Source organism: Schistocerca piceifrons, chromosome 4 (genome assembly GCF_021461385.2).
Source record: "Schistocerca piceifrons isolate TAMUIC-IGC-003096 chromosome 4, iqSchPice1.1, whole genome shotgun sequence".
Classification (NCBI taxonomy): Eukaryota; Metazoa; Arthropoda; class Insecta; order Orthoptera; family Acrididae; genus Schistocerca; species Schistocerca piceifrons.
The window spans coordinates 501,777,921-501,798,348 of NC_060141.1; the positions used below are offsets into that span (position 1 = coordinate 501,777,921).

The window sequence follows — 20,428 nt, forward strand, 5'->3', positions numbered from 1 at the left end:
GTATACAAAGCCCATTCCAGATGTGGAGACACTGGAGCAGCACATTCATGCTGCCTTTGACACTGTTCGGAGGCACCTGGCTGATGTGAACGTGTGAAACAGAACATGCTACGGCTCGCACACGCATGCGTTGAGGTACGTGGAAACCGTTCTCAGCATATACTGTAACTGTGGCTGCATGGTACAGCGCTATTAGCCTGCAGTCTCTGTAACAATGTATAATTGGAAAAATCGTCTCTAGATGGAAACCATCCATTTCCGGACATGAGTTCATTAGATCTTTTTTGTTCCGTGTCCTCTCATCGATCAATCCCAAGAGTTTGTACACGGTGGAAAAAGTCACACTGTATTGCAACCCTAAATGGCCGTTCCGAAATGCAAACTAGGACACCTTTTAGGGCGAGTTCTGCCCTCAGATAAAAGGATTACTACCAACTGCCTCCCGGCAGGGATATCCTTGCTACATTGCGCCCTCCTTCACACAAAGCAACTCCGTAATGCTCCTCCTCGCGTGTCATCTCGGACCTCTGCAGCGTCTAGTCATTGTTCAGCTAGATTTGCCAACTTTTTGAGAGCCAAATAACGTACAGTGTTTTATTCCAAGGAGAGGTAAATGAAGCACATTTTAAAAAATCAAGTCTATTCAATATTTATGTATTTATTCACTTAAATACGAATTTTTTTTGTTTTCGGCATTAAATGTTTAGTTGGCTTTAAATGTTTAATAACTGGTGCTAGATTGAAAATTTATGTTTGAATATTGAACACTTACTTTTTTATTTAAATTTATTGAAGCTCTGTCTCATTCTGCGCGCTGGTTTGCACCCATCAGCGATAATTCTATTTTGGTAAGTGCTGAGGTTACGTGAACAGAAAGCACATAAGATACAGTTTTTTTATTTGCTTAGTGACTTTAACACTTGATTCTTAAGCATATACTGTCACTTGTCGGGACCTTTATTTAGCAAAAAATATTTGTCATCATGCAGTAATTTTCTTTGAATTTATTTAATTAATACAGTTTCATAATATAAATTATTCTTGCATACACTATAGATCACAAAGAATTTATCGTGACGATAACTTTTTATCCAGTCATATGTTTTCTTCCATTCCTACGCCACTGAGCAAGGCACAAAGACCACTGTTAACAAAATGCCTTCTCATAAACATGGACGAAAAACTGAACTGAAAGCTACTTATTGAAACGCAATGAAAAGCAAATATAGCAACGGAAACAACAGTGACAACGTCGGTAACAGAGTGTAGGCAATAACATCGATTTAACATTGACAAATCGATCTTGTGTTTCCGTTCAGAACTGAATGCGCCGGAATGTGTCGACTGTTTTCTGTCGGTTGCCGCGACAGACTAGCTTCAATCAAAAGTCCAGCCGGTACGTAAAGCTACAATCGATCGAGTCTTCTACACGATCCAATCACATTAATGTGACCACGGCCCATGTTCGACGTCAACGTGCAATAACAGACGGCAGCTGGCAGCACTAGCAGTGGAGGATTTATAAAGCGTGTCGGGGAGATAAGGAAAACAGTGCTGTCGTTGCAATGCGGAACTGGAGCGACTTATCTGACATCCCAAAAGAGCATGATTACTGGCTTTCAGACCGAGGGTGAAAGCATTTCCGAAACGGCTGATTTTGTAAATTGTTCACATGCCGCGGGATTAAAGTATACCGTACGTGACAAAACGGCGCTGGCAACTGTGCACCATGGGCCACAAATGACAAGGGTGAACAACGCCTACGGAGATGTGTGCGGCCGAATGGACGTGCAGTTGTTGAGCAGTTGATCGCCCAGATGAGCCAAGGTACTAGCAGCAGAATCCCCTCAATGACCGTTCGGCGATCGTTGCCACGTATGGGCCTCCGCAGCAGGCGACAAAGGCTGGAACTTGCACGCTAATACCGTTGCTTGACGTCCACTGAGTGCCGAAAGACGACCTTCTCAGATGAATCACGTCTTATGCTCAAAAATGTTCCAATGTGTGTGAAATCTTATGGAACTTAACTGCTAAGGTCATCAATCCCTAAGCTTACCTACTACTTAACCTGATTTATCCTAAGGACAAACACACCCATGCCCGAGGGAGGAATCGAACCTCCGCCGGGACCAGCCGCACAGTCCACGACTGCAGTGCCTTAGACCGCTCGGCTAATCCCGCGCGGCTCTTATGCTCCATTGGACAAACAGCGTGTAGGGCCTGAAATGTCTGTAAAGCAAACACCCTGCAACCAGGAGGACGCGTTATGATCTAGGGAATGTTTTCGTGGCATTCCTTCTCTGATCTCGTCATTCTGGAAGACACAGTGGATCAACATAAGTATGCATTTATCTTTGGGGACCATGTTCGCCCCTACATGTAAATTTTTTTGCTCAGCATGATGGCATCTACAAGCAGACCAATGTCCGCCCCCGGTAGCTGAGTGGTCAGCGCGACAGAATGTCAATCCTACGGGCCCGGGTTCGATTCCCGGCTGGGTCGTAGATTTTCTCCACTCAGGAACTGGGTGTTGTGTTGTCCTAATCATCATCATTTCATCCCCAATCATTTCATCCCCGTCGACGCGCAAGTCGCAGAAGTGGCGTCATATCGAAAGACTTGCACCCGGCGAACGGTCTATCCGACGGGCGGCCCTAGTCACTCGACATTTATTTATTGTAGTAGAACAATGAAACGTGTCACACAACTCGCAATGTACGTGCGTGGGTCGAAGAGCGCCAGGATGACCTTACTTTACTTCCCTGGCCACCAAACTCACCGGATTTAAACCCAATCTCCAATCTGTGGAGTTACCTCGAGCGGGCTTTTCGCATCATGGGTGCTCAACCGAAAAAACCAAGTGGCGGTGGGACCAGCACACTCCTCTCGCTATTTTGCAGAGCTGTAGATTAAGAGTGGTGTCTGTTCTGTCGGTAAGACATCTGCGAGAAGGGAATAATGGGCAGGGAAGTATAGTTTGTCTGTAAACCGAAAATCGAACAGCGCTATGGTGGGGCGAAATTGCCTTTCCCCGATGAACACTACAGCTGCCGTAAGGATGATTAACAACCAATTTCCCCTCTGACAATGTAGAGCAGTGTGCAGAGATTAACATAGATTCTGTGCACATGTGGTACTTGCTTTAGCATTATTAGAAAATACCCGTATCCCATATAGTGTTAATGTATTTTATGGAAAATAAGCACCCTCGGGCATGTCTGCACACTGCGTTGCCAGTGCTTCATAAGGTGCACTGTGGAGGCTCGTTATAAGTTTGTTAAACACCCTCTAGTAGCTTCTTGTGACGTATTGGCGTAGTCTGAATAGGGAATTACCTGTTCGTTCTTCAGTTTGCAGACCTGTGAAGGAGAAAAGAGCATGATCGTTAGGAGGCGACCTACTTCCCTCTCGCTTCTACCCCCCCCCCCACTCCCCACCCCTCCTTCGCCCTCGCGATGCTGACGCCACGCTGGTGGAAGCGATTTTCAAGAAGTACTTTATGCTGTGTTGCAGGTGAATGGCGTCGTGCTCCAGGGTCGCTGCCATCTCAACGCGTCCGCCATCATCAAGGGGCTCCCCGGACCGGTCTTCAAAGTTATCGTCCTAAGGTAAGTGCAGCCAACCTCCGCGTTCCCCACTGTACAAGCTCTCTACGAAAGCCACTTTCCATTGACGGCCTGCAGTGCGACGTCAGTTTGATAGAGATCATTCAGCTCACTTAAGTAAGTATGTGTATTCGTTTGGGAAACTTCAAGACTGAATGATTCGTGTATCCGAGCCAACAGCTTCGTTAAAGGTGGCGTGTCTTGCAGTCTCAGGATATTCGGCGGGAGACAGCTGATGGTGGAGAAAGAAGAAAAATTGAAGAAACCGAAGCACGACTGTAAATTACCGACAAGTGGCTTAACATCAAACTGCAGTTTCCTTAATTCACCATCAGGATAAAATAAGTCCGTAGAAGAACCTTAAGCAGTTAGGACTGCACAGCTGTTCACTTGGATAAACCCTTCGGAACTTCTAATCTGTGGAAGGAAAGTAGGTTAGATCACATGGAAACCCTTAAACAGACGGACTGCGATATCTTCCAGTATGAACTCTATTGAGAAAACTTGGTAACAAAAACTGAAATATTGGATCACTGGTGAATTTTGTTTTATGGGGATTAGGCTGTTGTCTAAGGTTTATTTCTGTGTCTAACGTTTTGTCTCCTAATGTTGTAAACATGATCAGAAGCTACAGGGTGTCCAGAAAAGGGCTCCCTGTTTTCAAAATTAAATATCTCGAAAACAAAGACCGATAGAGGAATGCAGTAAACGGTATGTTTATTGTGAAAGCTGTAAGAAGTTTATACAGCAGTTTGAGATAATAGTTACAAAAGCTGCTAACAGATGGCGCTGTACGCTGTACAGCTCATATTAGCATACATAAGTGAAATAATCGTATGAAAACAATCTTTGCAAACAATCACATCACAGTGTTTTCAAAATGTTCACCATTGGCACTACAGAGGTGGCGCAAACGAAGAATGAAATTCGCCATCACATTTCGTAGTGTCTCAACCGAAATGGATTCACATGCCACAGAGATCGCCGATTCAAGCTCGTCCAGCGTGGCAGGATGCTACGGGTAGACCATGTCTTTCACTGTGCCCCACAAAAAAAAGTCACAGGGAGTCAAATCCGGCGAATATGGAGGCCAATCCATGCCTGCACCAGTAAATTTGGGATATTCCAAAGCAATGACTCGATTCCCGAAGTATTCCTCAAGAAAGCGAAACATTTGTTCGGTCCGATGTGATCGGGCTCCATCTTGCATAAACCATTCAGTACCTGGTCGATCCTCTAACGCTTGCTGTGTGGCGACAAATTGTTCCAAAATTGCAACGTAACGTGCACCAGTGACCGTTTCTCGAATGGAAAAAGGGCCAATAATGCCTCTGCTGCATACTGCAGCCCACACAGTAACTTTAGGAGAATACAGGGGTTCCGCTTCACACCAATATGGCTTTTCGGAACCCCAAAATCGCTAGTTCTGCTTATTCACGTATCCATTCAGGTGGAAGTGTGTTTCATCTGTAAACCAGATGCAGCCAACATCAAATCTTTCACTATCAATCATTGTGAGCATCTGATTAGCAAAGGCAACCCTTTGTTGCACAGCTCGTACGGGTATGGTCTGGTGCGTTTGAATTTTGAACGGAAACATGTGCAGGCACTTTCTCAGTATTTTCTGCGTGCTGGAACGCTTCAAACCAGTCTCAGATGCAATTCTACGGACGGATGACATTGGATTTCGCTGAATAATTCCAGAAACTGTGGCGATATTTTCAGGCGTAACTGCGGTTTGCTTGCGGCCAACATGCCCCACTAGATCATCAGTTACGCTGCCTGTTCGTTGAAATTTTGCGAAGAGCGTACGAATGGTTTTCGCATCGGGTCCTTTTGGAACATTAAATCGTGCTTGAAAACTTCGCCTTGTTGCCGAAGGACTCTCTTCTAATCTGTGGTACTCTAGCACCAGAAAAAAGCGTTGTTCAATGGAGTACATGGTTTTAATCTCTGCCTTCGGTACGCTAACCTCCTTTCACGTTTCAATAGAGGAACTGATCGCTCCGGGCTTCGGATCACTATTTATACTAGGCATTACGTATGGCCATCTGTTAGCAGCTTTTGTAACTATTATTTCAAACTGCTGTATAAACTTCTTACAGCTTTCACAATAAACATACCGTTTACTGCATTCCTCTATCGATCTTTGTTTTCGAGATATTTAATTTTGAAATCAGGGAGTCCTTTTCTGGACACCCTGTATTAAGACCCAGATAAAAGTTTTACACTTAAACAAGCTCAGCAAGTCGAACTGTTTATACGTACCGGGATCCACGCAACTGTCACGTCGTGATGTCCGCATACGACTGCTTAACATCACGCAGTCGCGCCGACGTGCGTTACGGAGCTTTAGTGTGCAAGCGTTGGCGCTGTTAGTCTTGTTAGGGCCACTGCTCTCCGTCTGAGTGATTGGAATGGTGTCCACCATGACCGTGTAGCAGGCTTGAACTGGCTTAGCTTTTTGGATTGTATCTCCAGCCAGTCGCTCTCCCACTGGCTCACAAGCTTTCTTCTAAGGCGATAACAAGCAACTGAATGGCGTACTACATTGCTTCATGTCCCTCATCGCGATCCTGGCTGCGTTATTAACTTGCGTCATTGTCAGGAGGATGAATCTCTTTCTATTGACGCCGTGAAAGGAGAAGGTTGTGTTGATAATTTTGTTCACTAGGTTCGTATGCTGAATATTCTCAAAGGCAATAAGGAAATCTCATCATATGAGGCAGTTCTTATTTCGATCTGTTCTCATTCGCGCTAGCGCTTTAAAGATAGCGTTAAGCTCTGCACGGAAGACTATAAACTAATTTGGCAGACCAACCCTGATAATAGCGCCAGGGAACATGGTCGGCCAGCCAGCTATCTCTGATTGCTTGGAGCCGTCAGGGTGTGCAGCCCTCAACTTACAGCGATTGTTTGAAAATTCGTAAAACCATCGAGCCAACTGCTTAAAGTTTCCACGCTTCCTGATCGTCTGGAGACTATGTGAAAAGTACTCTTTTACCAGCGATACTGACTTCTACCTAAAAAGAATGTCGAACCGAAGCTGTCGTAGCGTTCCGACCAAACTCCTTCGAACGTCGTTTCTTGGTAAACTACAATATGACGGCCACGAGGTGTCACTACAACGTAGAAAAATATACTTCCGAATTCTCTACGAGCTTGAATCAATTACGTCGATCGTTCCAGATTTTTGGAGAAGAGCAGAAAAAATTTAAAGGAGGGTGACAGTTAAAATGTATCGTGTCGCAACCATATTGTGATCCGGGTATTGGCAAGATACAAAAGTAATTCTACTTTTCTTCACTTGTGCATTCCTTATACATTCTGTCATCGTACAGTACAACGCCATAAGATGCAGCAGAAATTGGTGAATTAGGCACTATATTAGCCAAACCTTGAAGTTCGGGTGCAGCGCAAAATCTGGTGTCGTAAAGAATGAAAAGGCATCATGAACAAAGTTCACATCGTTTGCTCAGAATACTGCCACTGATGGTAAAAATTACGAATGAACTAAGCAAGTATTAGTTAAGCCTAAGCTAATATTGAAATGCCCTAGTACAACAACTTCTTTGTCTAAAGCGAAATTCTCGTACATTTTGACGTATGAGGTATCTGAAGTATTGCTTTACCTGCCAGCATTTAAGTTGCCACCCACTGTCATAGACACACGTGCTGGAAATGCGACAGTGTAATTCTCGTAACAGGATTTTAGGAAGATAGTCAGTGCTTCTGACAAGGGAAACTCCCCATCGCACCCCCCTCAGATTTAGTGGTAAAATGGCCCAATGGATGTCCCATCAAAATATGTGCACGGATCAAGAATCTAAACAAGAAGAAGGTGTACTGAACTATGAAGAAAGAAGCAAAACAGGAACAATGAACTGTCCAAGCTCAAGCTGTGCAACATCGAGTGAATTTCAAGAACGCTGGCGTAATCGTTGTGTGGTCATGTGTTGGAGTGCAAAGCAGGAGATCCTTGCTTAGATCTCCCTAGTGCCCTGTTTTCCTTTTTTTCACAAGTTTATGAACTGTCCGTCCGGTCATTGACGTGTTTCAAAAAAATGGTTCAAAATGGCTCTGAGCACTATGGGACTTAACATCTGAGGTCATCAGTCCCCTAGAACTTAGAACTACTTAAACCTAACTAACCTAAAGACATCACACACATCCATTCCGAGGTAGGATTAGAACCTGCGACCGTAGCAGTCGCGCGGTTCCGGACTGAAGCGCCTAGAACCGCTCGGCCACTGCGGTCGGCAATAAACAGGTGTGAACTATGTTACAACAAAGGAATTCAAGACTCAAAACTTCCAAAACGGAACGCAAAAGTCATAACATGGTTTAATTGTATGGAACAAATAGGGGGCAACTATGTCTGGAGGTCGCTTCGTTACATGTCGCTGTAGCAGACACCACGACAGAGAAACAAATATGAATATAGCGAACAGACACGTCAATGACAGGATGGACATTTCATAATTTTGTGGGGAAAAAAATAATAGGACACGAGCTTCGCAGTCCAACACCGTGATCACATAACCACGACCCATGTCTATTCAAATACGCACGATGTTGCACATCTTGTGCTTGGACTGTGGACGCGCTATTAACTGGGCCATCTTAGCACTAAATCTGAGGAGGATGCGATGAGGAGGTTCCCTTGTGAGTAGAACATAAAATCTACTTCTACAAGAGCTGTACATGTGCAAGGTAACAAATAAAAAATTTTATGAATAGTTTTGCAAATAATCGTCAGTTTTTCTGCGAGAAATACACAGTAAAAATGACCTCGCAGTTTTAATTTAACGAAGTAATTTTCTGTGACTATTTTCTGTGCATAGCGACAAGAGATAGAGGAATATTCATAGATCATGTAAGTGAAGGAATTAACCCTTTATGTGGATGTCTTCTATTGAAGTATTGAAAGCCTGCCCTGAACAGTTCGTTCCATTCAAAGCACTGTTACACTCACTGACATAAGATTTGAAACCAAAAACAAGTAAATAATCCTTAACGACATGTAAAACCTTTTTCCTTATAAAAATATGGCAGACGACAAGGATCTACAGTTCAGTGCCAGCGACGAGAATCTACAGTTCAATGCCAGGGACCAGAGTTCTCAATGCAGGCAATATAGAGACTATGGTGTTCATGCCACGTGCGAACAACCATTTGCTAGCATGGGACAGTATTCGCTGCTGCTGTACAGCATTGTATGGTAGTGATGCAAGGACTGTGGGAAACCCGGAACAGAAGAGAATCGAAGCATTTGAGATGCGATGCTACGGACGAATGATGAAAATTAGGTGGACTGATGACGTAAGCAATTGAGGTGGTTCTGCGCTGAATCGGAGACCAAAGGAATATGTGGAAGACACTGAGAAGGAGAAGGGACAGGATGAAAGGACAGCTCTTAAGACATTAGGGAATGACTTCCATGGTACTAGAGGGAGCTGTAGAGAGCAAAAACTGTAGAGGAAGACAGAGATTGGAATATATCCAGCAAATAAGTGAGATCGTAGGTTGCAAGTGCTACTCTGAGATGAAGGGGTTGGCACAGGAGATAAATTCGCGGCGGACCGCGTCAAACCAGTTAGAATTCTGATGACGACTCAAAAGCCGTGCGTGCCGACAGAGACCGTTTATCCACTCCCCAAATGGCAGATGATCACGACACCTGGACCCAGAGTCTGAGAAAGCTCTGACCGTGGATTACTTCGTCTTTGAGCGCGACGGCAGATCGGAGGAAATTCCGTACCAGAATTGACGACAAGAAGCATGACGTCCAGTAATAATATTTAATGCCGGCCAGAGTGGCCGAGCGGTTAAAGGCGCTACAGTCTGGAACCGCACGACCGCTACGGTCGCAGGTTCGAATCCTGCCTCGGGCATGTATGTGTGTGATGTCCTTAGGTTAGTTAGGTTTAAGTAGTTCTAACTTCTAGGGGACTTATGACCACAGCAGTTGAGTCCCATAGTGCTCAGAGCCATTTGAACCATTTTTGAATATTTAATGATCGCCTTATTAGAAAAATCAGTCTAACAGTGCCTAAGTCTTTACCCATGCTGATGCTTTGTAATTGCAATTTCGTTTATAAAAGCTAACGTGATAGAGGTAAATGAATTAGATGATTATGATGAACGTCGCCGGAGATGGTCGAGTTATCACAAAAGTACACCCTAAGCGGGTAGACGGGAAACAGATAACCTTAGTGTGGTACTAATCTTGTACGGGTTATCACTCAGCCTTGGTGATATGAACATTTATCACTCGTATCATATGGACTAGTTATTTCCATGTAAGTGGAAATAAAACAAAATGAACTTACCTCGGGCAACTTTAATTTGATCTTATGAGAATCGGAAGTAAAGACAGTGAAATTATGTGCAATATTTGTAACGCTCGAGATAGTATTACCAGACCTCGCGATCACTATATTCATTTATAAATTCCGACTGGCTCTCATGTAGGATTGATTGTGTTATACTAATAGATGTAAGAGTTTTCTTATTTCACTTGGACCAATAAAGAAGGTTGCATCATTTTTCTTAAAGTAAAAACTTTGATGTTATTGTAGTAAAGTGGTAGCAGTCCCAAAATCCGTACTTAATTTCGGTGTTAAAAATAATAATATTTGCAGCCACGATTTACGGAGAAGAATTCCGGTGCGGACAACCAGACACCTTCAGAAGATAAGAGGTGAGCAGGCCTCTTCTCGAACAACCACTGAAATACCAAGTGCAGTTCACCCGTATGCAACTTAACATAACTTACGGTGTTAGGTTATTTAGTTGCAGTAATGTATCGCGGCAAGAATATTTTCCATGTCGATCGATCTCTTTCAAAAGAAGAGACCGGGACAGGGAACCGGTACAAGATCAATGCCTGCACTAGTTAGAACACGAAACATTATACGCTTTAGGCGATTGCTAAAATGTTAGCGCCCTTAGGCACGCCGTTAGGCAAGCCTCGCTCTGTTGTCGTCGAGGTATCAGATAAACGCTGGGGCGCCATTACGTATAATTGTGTAAAACAACAGAGCCTGGTGGCACAGGCAGGGCAGGGTGCGCCCTAGAAACACAGCGGAAACCGAGTCTCGCTCATTACGCGGGCGCAAACAGGCGTGCGGGGCCTCGTGGCTTCTCGGACCCGTAGATAGCGAGTTTTAACGAGCTGCCCCACAGCCACACTCCAGCCAAGTTTTCGGACCAATATTTACGCCGCGCCGCCGGCAGACTTGGCCGTTCGGACGGGGGATACTCGGTCTGGCGGCCTGGAAACTTGCGGCGCAATTTGCATCTTAATTGGCTGGACACTGCCTGGATTCGGAACCGCTGCTCCGCTTCAGAACGCCCCGCTGCCTTCCACCAATGTGTTATCTGCGTCCGTTTTAAGAAGGATTAGACGTAATCCCGTGACGGAGCCTGTGCTGCGGTTGTGATTCCGTTCCGACGGGGTTCATAATCCACAGAGAGCGTTAAAAATCCATACAATGTACCGGATGAGACACAAAAATTCATCGCGTTTGCATAGAAAGCAAGCGCGGAGCTGCTACGTCTAGATCTAAAACTATTCTCCACAAGCCACGTTACTGTTTTGACCGGAAAGTACTTCTGGAACGCCGGCCGGAGTGGCCGAGCGGTTCTAGGCGCTACAGTCTGCAACCGCGCGACCGCTACGGTCGCAGTTTCGAATCCTGCCTCGGGCATGGATGTGTGTGATGTCCTTAGGTTAGTTAGGTTTAAGTAGTTCTGAGTTCTAGGGGACTGATGGCCTCAGAAGTTAAGTCCCATAGTGCTCAGAGCCATTTGAACCATTTGAACTTCTGGAACCGTCAGCCTCCGTAGCTGAGTGACCAACGCGGCTGCCAGGCAGAAGACCACCGCCTCTGTAGGCGGCGGTGGTGGTGGTGGTGGTGGGAGGAGCAGTTCGCTGTACTGATAGGGATTTTCCTTTGATGGGAGCACTGAACCGGGTGCAGTCAGCCTCGTGATACCAGTTGAGTGTGCGGATGATCCCGGCGGAGGTTCGAGTCCTCCCTCGGGCATGGGTGTGTGTGTTTGTCCTTAGGATAATTAAGGTTAAGTAGTGTGTAAGCTTAGGGACTGATGACCTTAACAGTTAAGTCCCATAAGATTTCACCACATTTGAATACCAGTTGAGGACCTACTTGACTGAGTAGTAGTGGCTTCAAGTCACGAAAATTGGCAACGGTCGGAAGAGCGGTGAGCTGCCCACAGAGCATAGAAGTAACGGCCTTCGGGCTGCGCGAGGTGTGTCAAGCTTCCGCCGCTATCTGGGTATCCATAGCCACTGAGGTGCTGCTCGCTCCAAGCAAAACGTATCGCATAGTACACGGGGAGTGAAATTTCATGTCAACCGATTTGGCTTTAAAAAACTGTTTTACGTAGATGAAGCAAAGCTGTTGTTAACTTCTAGTTTACGCGTAAAAAAATAAAAACCTTTGTTTTGGAATTCGCGAGCGTTCTCTGCTATGTAGTCTCATTCAATCGATTTTCAGGAAACTTTTTGGTGAAAAAATATAATTTTTCCCCATTTTATAGCCACACATTGCAGCTTTATAATGAACTTGGTTTCATTTCATTAGGGCCCATAGTTATTGTAAGTATAAAACCGCGCGTATTCTGAAAAGTTTGATGTGAAAAATGTAATGAAAATGGTATCTGTCCTTTGGGACATGTCCGAAATATATACCGGGTGATCAAAAAGTCGGTATAAATTTGAAAACTGAATAAATCACGTAATAATGTAGATAGAGAGGTACAAATTGACACACATGCTTGGAATGACATGGGGTTTTATTAGAACCAAAAAAATACAAAAGTTCAAAAAATGTCAGACAGATGGCGCTTCATCTGGTCAGAATAGCAATAATTAGCATAACGAAGTAAGACAAAGCAAAGATGATGTTCTTTACAGGAAATGCTCAATATGTCCACCATCATTCCTCAACAATAGCTGTAGTCGAGGAATAATGTTGTGAACAGCACTGTAAGGCATGTCCGGAGTTATGGTGAGGCATTGGCGTCGGATGTTGTCTTTCAGCATCCCTAGAGATGTCGGTCAATCACGATACACTTGCGACTTCAGGTAACCCCAAAGCCAATAATCGCACTGACTGAGGTCTGGGGACCTGGGAGGCCAAGCATGACGAAAGTGGCGGCTAAGCACACGATCGTCACCAAACGACGCGCGCAACGAGATCTTTCACGCGTCGAGCAATATGGCGTAAAGCGCCATCCTGCATAAACATCGTACGTTGCAGCAGATGTTTGTCAGCCAAGCTGGGTCTGATGCGATTCTGTAACATATCGGCGTAGCTCTCACCCGTCACGGTAGCAGTTTTGTTGTCCAGCGCCATCTGTCAGACATTTTGTGAACTTTGTTTTTTTTTTCTCTCTCTCTCTAATAAAACCCCATGTCATTCCAAGCATATGTGTCAATTTTTACCTCTCTATCTACATTATTCCGTGTCCGAACTCTTACCGGAATCGGCAGTGGAACCGCGAGTAATGAGTATAATGGTCAGGGGCATTATGAAAATGGTGCGTGACTATAAGTTGCGAATGTGGGTCTCACGGAAGGCGTGCCAGAGATAAGTCCCTGCAGTCGCACTATTCCTCTGTGCCTCGGTGGTCGCCGGCACGGTAGCTCAGCGTGTTCGGTCAGAGGGTTAGCTGCCCTGTGTAATAAAAAAACCGTGTTAATGGATCAGCGACAAACTGAAACGTGTGTCTTGCGACTCCCGCCCCGAGCAGATGCAACAAACAAAAGCGACAAATGTAATCGTTGGCCAGTTTATGCTTAGTGGGTTTTTGGACATAGGTTGCTGCATACGAAATGTAGCTAACATATCGAAATTGTTTTTAATGGTGGAAAGAGAGTGATGCGTCTTTCCATTCTCGAGAAAATACCTGAGATTGGCAGCTACGCGCCACATGCGTGGCTATTGCTGCCTGCTATGCGGAATGCCAAGCTGCCTCATGTTTCTCTTCTTCGTGTGCTGCCGACACAAACCGAAGCTAGAAGTGAAAGAAAAACTAAATGACATGAAAAGACACCTGGAGTCATCAGCTCAAGACGTTGACTACATGGTTTTTTAAATCTTTGGTGCCTGGTTTCAGGACACTGTGTTACCTGTATTATTGAATTTATTCGCTCATTTATCATAACCTGTTCACTTTACAATTGCCGTTTCAGTTGACGGCGCTGTGAACTGTTGACATGTTGTGGTATTGGTTGTTTCGAATGACGCGCACGAGCGATGTAACTGCGCTCGGTCAAAATGTTAACACCGTTCCTAAACTGTACTTCGTGTAAGTGCAGCATATAAAACAAACATACATTAGATAAATTACATCTCCAAAACAAAAACAATGGAAATGGACAACAGGTGAAATAAAACTTGTTTTACAGTCGCACATGCGGCTGCGTGTGTTGGAGGCAACAATACTTTCACTTTTAGTATAGGCCTATTCTAGAGGAAAGCGTAGGAAAGAAAAAACAAGAGGAAAACTTGTGTTACTTTGTAATAATTGAAGCGAATGTGTAATATAATATTAATAAATTTTTCTACAGAGAAGTGTACGAAATTAAGATGAAATTCTTGTTTAATGATCTACTAACTGGAGTTGAGGTTCAGATCATAGTTGTAGGTTTCTTCGAATACTTCTCGTTCTCTCTCATTGTTCTAAGAAAGTGTGTTACAATGTCCTCCCTCTCAGCCAGAGGTGTCCTATTTTTATATTTTTTAAAACGAAGCAGCCTCTCCGCTTTACTTTTGGAATAAATTAACTACGTTACATATCAACACTTTTCCATGTGAGCGTACTGTATGATAATGTATATTTGTGCGATGTTTATAATTTCAGCAGACGCTAAGAATGCGCAGATATGACGCACTATGACCATAACGCAAATGCACGATGCCGAGTCACGTATGTCAATCGTGTCCTGTCGAGTATTGTCGGACCCCTATCGTCCCGTCTGTATGTTAAAAAAAATTTCTCCGCGTTCTACCGTCGGCAGCAATTTGAAAACTAACAAATCTAAAGTAAATCCGACAGAAAGGCGAGCAGCGCGACTGGTGCTGCGCTAGGCGCAGTAGGTACCCAAGGGGTTGTGGAACCAAAGTACACGCCCTCCGGTTCTTCGCCACGGCGAAGGCCGCTCTACATACATCTTTGCTCTATGGTGCTAACCTGCGCACATCCATAACAGCATCCAGTGATGTCATCGGCAGAAGACGAGACGGCGGTCGGTCGGTACCGATGGGCAGACCACGACATGTGGACGGAGGTTACGGGAGTTACTTCCGGTACTGCTGTTATTTAGTGTAAAATTCGCGAGTGGTACGCGGAAAGAACAACTCTCGGAAAGAACGACTGTCGGTAATTCTCCATATGACATCTCTCCATTCTCTGATCTTCCCGTCTTGGGTAATTACGCCAGATGTAATGTATGTGGGTCGAAGCACTTGTTGACTCATTCTGCTTCGACCGTACGCTCTCGGGAGTTTTTAAAACTACTCTTATGCATTATGCACAACACCTTTCTAATATCACTTGTCACTAGAATTTGGAATTATACGACAAAGTTAATTTGGAATGGTGAAAACACGTTCCCAGCTGTGTGACTTGGAAGCGAGCACCCACTACCATACTCAATGTCATGACCGTGCGACAGGTGTAATTCGACATTTTCTACACTTTTTCAGTGGAGTTGATCAAGCATGACGGCAGATTAAGGACACAAGGGAACGGCACAACTATACTTACACTTATAAGAGTCGACTATCATCTCAGATATGTGTATTTGGCAAAATACACACAAATACTCGCGAATTAATAATGAAGCTCACACAACTGACAAGATAAAAATACACTGAAATAACTGTCAAAAGTGTTGGGTACCAAATAGTTATTACTGGACCCTGAGACAGTGCTGGTCAATAGGGGGAAACCACAACGCGTAAGTAACCAGAGGACACATAGAAAATTAAGAATTGAAATAAATAAATGAGGGCGAGTGAGAGAGATATACTGAATGATGGCAAATGGCCAGATTAGAGGTGACTATACAAGACATTACATTACACAAAATATTACATGGCAATTAATATTTTTAATTTTTTGTGGGGGTTGGGGAAATGACCCACTTACTATATCCAAAAATTCATCTAATGAGTAGGAGGAGTTGCCACTAAGAAATTCTTTTAATTTCCTTTTAAATGCTATATGGCTATCTGTCAGACTTTTGATGCTATTAGGTAATATATATATTGTGAGGCTACAGAGAAGATCTAGCTCTTTAAATAAGTGTCCTCAGTATGATCTTGGATGAGCTCCAGTAATTATTCTGATTACACCTTTTGTGCAATGAACCCTCTTTTACTCAACGACGAATTACCCCAGAATATGATGCCATACGAAAGCAGAGAATGAAAATAGGCGTGGTAAGCTAATTTACTGAGATGTATATCGCCAAAATTTGCAATGACCCTAATAGCATAATTAGCTGAACTCAAACGTTTCAGCAGATCCTCAGTGTGTTTTTTTCCAGTTCAACCCCTCATCAATGCATACACCTAGAAATTTTGAATATTCTACCTTAGCTACCGATTTCTGATCGAAGCCTATATTTATTAATGGTTTCATTCTATTTACTGTGTGGAACTGTATATACTGTGTTTTGTCAAAGTTTAATGAGAGCCCATTTGCAGAGAACCACTTAATGATTTTCTGAAAAACATCGTTTACAATTACACCAGTTAATTCTTGTCTGTTGGGTGTGATAGCTATACTTGTATCATCGGCAGTAAGTATCAGCTTTGCATCTTCGTGAATATAGAATTTCAAGTCATTAATATATATTAAGAACAGCAGAGGACCCAAGAACCTTGCGGCACCCCATAAGACTTGTCAGATTGCTTTAGTGGCGACATGGAGCGGTCGGTGGTCTAAATACGATCGTAAATACGAATTGCCGTCGTAAATCCAGATGGTCTGATTTTTTACAACTTGTGAGCACAAGCTTACTTGTATTAAGTGTTCCTCCGAGTAACTGGCAATCTTACGTCGACCTAATGTTACTTTAAGCACTCAGTTAAACTGTCTCAACATGACGTCTAAACTGTAGGACTATTGCAGTCTGTCTGCAAGCTAATTATACTATCTGAGGAAACTCGTTTTGACAGTAGAACAGCTCGGGTCCCAGTGAGATAGAGCTCTTGCTTGCGGATTATTTCAAAATTGGGTTTCAAGGAAAACTGCCGACTGCACAAAGGGCTCTGAATTTCGTAGCCAATCTAACTGTACTAGTTCGCAAAGTTTGGGAGTAAGCTGCTGCTTTACGTAATGTCGTAGGTCGTAGCGTCTTCTAATGGCCACAACCATTTTGTTGGCTCTGCCTGGTGTATTCATGCGCGAGCGACTGTTCAAACTTAGCACAAAGGGCTCCCTTGCAATGGATCCTTTGCAAAGGAATACACCATCGTGGCGAAAACTACTAACTTCTGAATTAGCCCCTTAGTAATTGGGTAAATTTCTACTTGAAGTAAAACATAAAAGGATTTACATGATTAAAAAGGGAAAAATGCATGGTGACACACTCTTTGAATAATGACGTATATTACTACATATCCTTATTCGTTTGAGCATTACATCCGCGTCGCGAATTCGCGCAAGCAGCGTTAGTCTACCTGACACGCACGCGGAAGCACGCAGCTGGTGGTTCCTTCAGTCGCTGTGACGCGGCGCTCGCTCATAGAGTGCTGGACAATAGTCGCCTGACCAAGGTCACGCGGCTAAGGGAACATAGACTCTACACAGCTTCCTCCACAACATAGCGGCATTAATGGGCCCGGAAAGCGTTCGAGTGGGTTTGGAATTAGAGTGTCTTTTTAGCTGTCCATTTTCCACGTCTTCTAGGAGAAAGTGTGTACTGTTCACCTGAGATCCATCAAGTGTTTGCACAGCGACTGAGTATGATTATGTGCAACGAAAGTTAAAGTGTTATTGCATACTGAATGTTACTGAAGATCATTGTTTTAGCTGTGGAATTGTAAATTTGCGTAAAGAATAGCTGATAAAATAATGCTTGCATTCAGTCTGCTGCTAAAATTGCACAGACATTGAGACGTACGAGTATTTTGAACAGAATATATTCAAAATATCTATGGTTAGGAGCGTGACAACAGACTATAATTGTCACTAATTGTCAACTTCTCGTTCAATTAATAAAATAAAGTTCAGTCCAGCTACCCCGTAAGCTTTCGTGTGTAAATCGAGCAATTGAACAAGTAGGACTCGGTACAGTTGATAATACGAACTGCAGTGGACGGGGAGAGAGGGGAATCATAAGGTGTATGGTAAGCAGAGATAGGCATTGTTTGAATAAATTTCTACCTGGATAATTATTCGAATAAGTAGAGCAATCAAACAAATTTATTCATGAATACATTATTTGAAACTTAAATAACGAATAACATGGACTGCCACTATGTATTGCCGGCCGCGGTGGTCTAGCGGTTCTAGGCGCTCAGTCCGGAACCGCGCGACTGCTACGGTCGCAGGTTCGAATCCTGCCTCGGGCATGGATGTGTGTGATGTCCTTAGGTTAGTTAGGTTTAAGTAGTTCTAAGTTCTAGGGGACTGATGACCACAGCTGTTAAGTCCCATAGTGCTCAGAGCCATTTGAACCATTTGAACCACTATATATTCTTTGTTTACTTCTTGTACCGAATTATATGACTAGTGTCTGTTCTCGTGGATCAGTGCAAGTCCTATTTGATGACTAACTTATTAGTAGTCTGTGTGTAAATGTGGCTCAGTGGTTCAGTGGGTTAAGCTCCAAACTCCAAAGCTAAAAGTTTTGTGTTAGATAACCCGTTGGTCCTACGATTTTTTGTGTTCCTTGTAGCTTTTTTACTCTCTAACAATGAAAAAAAAAACGCCAAGTTGAGCTGCACCGTATTTCTAAATAAATGTCGAACTGTAGGCCACTTTCTAACTGTCTGTATAAGTATGTTCAGAGATGGGAAAAAGTCGAGGGCACAGTGCCATGCCCAGTAAAGCGCTGCAATGTTCGAACCAACCTTCGGGTTGAGCACAGCTTTACTCGCTTTGTAGTGTAACGAATTCCACACAAAAATACTTCATAGGCGGACGGCCTTAGCAGTTACAGTACCGATGCGGCACAATTCAACTGATTTTGCACTTGCAATTACTCCCCCCTCCCCTCCCTCTCCCCACTACTATTCAAGCGAGAGTGCTCTACGTAAGCAGCCAAAGATGAGAATTTAGCCAACAGAAACTCATAATTTCATCCATTGATGTCAGTGTTTCTACTTTAGTAAAATAAAGAACAACTGCCTGCAGTCACAGTCGTGACTTATTCCAATGCACGGTGCATTTAGAGCCCTGTGGGCTTATCTTCAGTGCCCAGATGTAACCAATATCTGAAAAAAAGACGGAGATTGTTAAACATGAGCCCCCAGGAGTGCATTGAAATAAAATCAGGATTGTGACTGGAGGCGGTTGTTCTTTAACTCTTGTAGTGCCACAGAATTAGAACTCTGTTGCTAACGACTAACATCCATAGACTCTAAATCTAAAGAACTACTAATATGAAATGGTTTTTCAATCCAGCATGCGTCTATGTAGTTTCATAAAGCTGTGAGATTCAAAAACTTAGGAAGAGACACTTGGTTTGAGTACATAAAAGGAGTTCATAATATTGCATCACATTGTCAACTTTTGTATCATGAAAGGGTCAGAGACGACTGGAAGACGTTTATTCGTCTTTCTATACCAGCTGAAGTTATTGTAGCAATAGCTTACCCATGATTTACCTGTATCGCTATCCAGGACCGAGGGAGACTTGTAACAAACTATCAGACGTGTAATAGCCAAAGAAATGTCAGCGAAATCGCGCCATGTGTTGGGAATGATTTTATGATTGGAGAAGTGGAGCTAACGTGAAATCACAACGAATTATTTGCCATAAAATACAGCGAAATTGATTATTTCTCAGCATTTGCCTGAGAAAAATGTGAATTTAACGTCAAATATCGTTTTCCTGATATAAACACGAATATAACGCTCCAAGATGCTCTTTCCATGTGTAGAACGTAGTTTCTTTAGGCTCACAACGGCAAATCTTCGAAAATCAAATAAAGTTCCTGATGATATGTTTGAAAAAAGAATTGTATTGGAAGCTGATTTAAAAGAAACATAGTGTGCGTTAGTTTAACAAATGAAAAAGAATTTTAGCAACAAAAAGCATTGAATTCCATATTAATCTATTATTTGTAACACATTTTATTCATAGAGGACGAATAAGTATTTTCATTCGTGTAAGAATAATGTTTCGTATATTATTGTTATTCACGATTAACGAATAATTTATATCTGTATTCGTCATTTACGTAAATTTTACCCAACTCTGGTGCGTAGTGAAGCGCATTCGGGCACCGGAAATTGCAAATTCTCAGCTGGTGTACAACTGAACGCACTTACTTGAAATCCCAGCACCTGTGGAGACCAGCCGCGTGGGTCGCGTACAAACGCTGACAAGGCTGTCATCAGAATCAGCAACTTCCGCCAAAATTCGGGAAGTGTATTTCTCTCTCTCTCTCTCTCTCTCTCTCTCTCTCTCTCTCTCTCTCTCTCTGCACCAACTGATTATGTTTGATCTGATGCTTCCTGCATAGTACTTCTGCCTCTGTACTGGCTGAAAGCTTTCTTTCATTTTATTTGTCATGCCTTTTCCCTGCTTTCAGAGTGTCTCTGCCATTGTG

General features: G+C 43.4%; 1 protein-coding gene across 1 annotated transcript in view; it reads left to right on the top strand.

Moving 5' to 3' along the window:
- LOC124795948 (multiple PDZ domain protein) overlaps window positions 1-20,428 on the top strand; it is a 1,551,599-nt gene that overhangs the window by 1,068,491 nt on the left and 462,680 nt on the right. Inside the window, exon 13 of the mRNA XM_047260028.1 lies at window positions 3,514-3,608. Coding sequence (XP_047115984.1) covers window positions 3,514-3,608 — 95 coding nt within the window. The remainder of the gene's footprint in view (window positions 1-3,513; window positions 3,609-20,428) is intronic.